Source organism: Pyxicephalus adspersus, chromosome 4, assembly GCF_032062135.1.
Source record: "Pyxicephalus adspersus chromosome 4, UCB_Pads_2.0, whole genome shotgun sequence".
Lineage (NCBI taxonomy): Eukaryota > Metazoa > Chordata > Amphibia > Anura > Pyxicephalidae > Pyxicephalus > Pyxicephalus adspersus.
In genome coordinates, this window is record NC_092861.1 from 102264712 (window position 1) to 102267614 (window position 2903).

At 34.7% G+C, this 2903-nt stretch overlaps 1 protein-coding gene across 3 annotated transcripts in view; it reads left to right on the forward strand.

Moving 5' to 3' along the window:
• The window catches only part of MTR (5-methyltetrahydrofolate-homocysteine methyltransferase), a 316459-nt gene that overhangs the window by 9950 nt on the left and 303606 nt on the right, over window positions 1–2903 (forward strand). For all 3 annotated transcript variants that reach the window (XR_011920422.1, XM_072409188.1, XM_072409187.1), the window contains exon 2: window positions 112–326. Coding sequence is in view for 2 of the 3 variants with exons in the window: in XM_072409188.1 (XP_072265289.1) it covers window positions 112–326 (215 nt within the window). In the remaining variant the exon portion in view is untranslated. The remainder of the gene's footprint in view (window positions 1–111; window positions 327–2903) is intronic.

Below are 2903 nucleotides of genomic sequence, written 5' to 3' on the forward strand. Positions count from 1 at the left end.
CGCAATCTCTCTCTCTCTCTCGCGCAATCCTTTTTATATAGGGCAGTGAATCATCTTTGTTTATTCACTCTTTCGTTGCAAAAGTAATAAACATTTAATTTTGTTTTGCAGCTTTCTCACAGGTTAGTCTCCATGATGAACTGGAATCTGTTCTGCGGGAGCGAATCATGGTATTGGATGGTGGGATGGGCACCATGATCCAGCAGCATTTCTTGTCAGAGGATTCATTCAGGGGGCAAGAATTTGCTGACCATGAAAAACCCTTAAAAGGAAATAATGATCTTTTAAGCATCACCCAACCTGACATAATCTGCAAAATTCACAAGGTATTTTTCACAATGAAATCTTAAACTTACTCGGTAATAGGCCTTTTATAAATAGGTGTGTATATGTAAGTTAGCAGCCTTTGATGATGATCTGAAATTGTTAGTTGGTTAGCTATCAATAGCACAGCTGTTTTGTGTGTTCTAATGAGTTTAGTACTTTTTGAAGAACTGGATAACTGGAACTTGGATAAACTATGCTGCATTCGTATCTGAAGTAAAAACTAACCTGTATACCTGTTTGAGTCCATGCCAAATAATTAAAGCCATTTGATAAGTCAGATAAATATAATTTTCAGATGCAAAAATCAACTGCAGAATCTGTTTCTCCTAATACAGTTTATTAAATTATGTTTCCACTGAATCAGTTATCCCAACACTCTTCAGATATAATGTTCTTGCTTCTTCAGAGGATGAGGGGTATATGTTCATCAACTAAATATTGATAGAAATGCACATAAATATATGTAACATATCCCCACTATCATATAAACTGAGTAATCATGAATAATGGAATATTCAATCAATTATTCTGAAATTGCTTAGGTTTACTCTACAAGAACCACTGATCAGATGCTATTTAAATGTTTGAAAAACCACAGCATGTCCCTGACTTTATTAGACCAGATATTGCAATTGGGCCAGTAATTGTGATCAGAATAAGCAAAATTGCTTGGACTCCCTTACAATAGGAAATTTCCTAGGAGAGCTGAAGGTCTGATAAAAAAAAACAAAAAAAAACAAAAAAAAAAACATAAAATGATCAGCTGATATAGAAGCCAATTTAGGAGAAAAAAAGTGTGTGTGTAAAATATATATATATATATATATATATATATATATATATATATCTCCAAAGATTTTGGAGATAAATATATCTCCAAAAGTTATGTAGGGTCTCCTTTTAATTTATATAGAATATTATAAATATTTAATGCAATCTCTCAAAATGTTGTCTGTTTAAATGACGTATTGTAGGTTGAAATAGATTTAATAGTAAGATAACTGATAAAATAAATAATAGGCTCAGAACAATATTTTTACCAGAGTTTCAAATGCATGTGACCCCAATCATAGAAGCTGCTGTCATATTAGTGTGTAGCTGTGAAAGTTCCCTGTCCTAACAAAACATGCAAGTCAAGAAAATGCTTAGGAGTCTCCAGCATAGGTGCCAGGTGCATTCAGGAATTTCTCGGGCAACTGTGCCGAACTTTCATCTGTCTCCTTTAGCCAGATGACACAAGTTCTGATGACAAACTGAATGGCAATGTGTACTTCATGTGTGCACAGCTGACAGAGACCATGTCTTCCACAAAACACATGGGAGGGGGGCACATCTCGGTGAGAACAAGTTTCGGTAAACAGTCTACATGTATTCATGTATTTCAATCTGTGGCAATCATTCAAGTGATTTATACCCCCCAAAAAGTCATTAAATAAAACTCAAATACAAATATCCTGTAATACCGGGAGGGAGAGGGAAAAAGAGGGAAGGAGGGTGGGGGTTGGTGATGGGGATGTTCCCTGTTCTCCCCAAAATATTAGGAGTCTGTGCAGTTGGGCCTCCCTCTTTAGTATTTCAAATTACAGAAAAAATATAGAGTGCAAGGAGAAAGCAAAGAAAGAGGTTTTGAGGCTCAAGAGTTTTTATGTCAAACTATTGAATGTATTAGTATATATTTACTTCATATATAACAGGGTCATACAAATACATAGTTCACAAACCTAGAACATGTAGTACATTATCTTGCCTAGTTCTGTTATACAATAAACACAGAAGTAAGAGTAATATTGCAGGTTAACATAACATGTTCTGTTGGTTACACCTATTTCTGAGTCACAGAAATGGGGTATTTAACTAGACATATTCTTGCTAGCATGGACAGTAGACAACACAGAAATGAGAAAAAGTAATAATAAAAGAAGACTGTATTATCCGTATATAAGTCCCCGACGCGTTTTGCCCAGATTAGGCTTCCTCAGGGGGATTTGACTTTATACGATGTATGGCCTGTGTGCACAGAAGGATTATATATCAGTAACAGTTGGAAATCGCAAGTAACTATAAATATTAAATTGTTATATGCAGTGATGGTTATATTGCTAATTGGTGTTTAAATTTTCAGATCTAGTGGGAAGGGATACAACTATGTCTGGTATAGGGTTCTATTAAGTTTTCATATGAATAGGAAAATTATACGATAGTATAAAAATGGTACTTACAGGTGGTATAACGATCGGTTCTGAGTGATATAATCAGGACAGTAGTTTTTAGAGTAGTGTTGATACACTAAAATAATATAATTATTAATATATAGCTTAGTTGGTCTGTTTGGATTGCAGACATAATAGTATGTAACATTCATAAAGTTGAAACATTAGAATCATTGTATAGGGGTATATATACTTATCACTGACAAGAGAGTCAAGATATAGGAATTGTTCGAAAGTAAGGATATTAGTCTTAAGCTGCGTACACACTTCCAATTAATATCGTTGGTAGACGAACGATCCTGCACGATATCGTCGAACGATCGTATAGCACCGATCCTGTACATACAGATAAAGACACGATCGTTC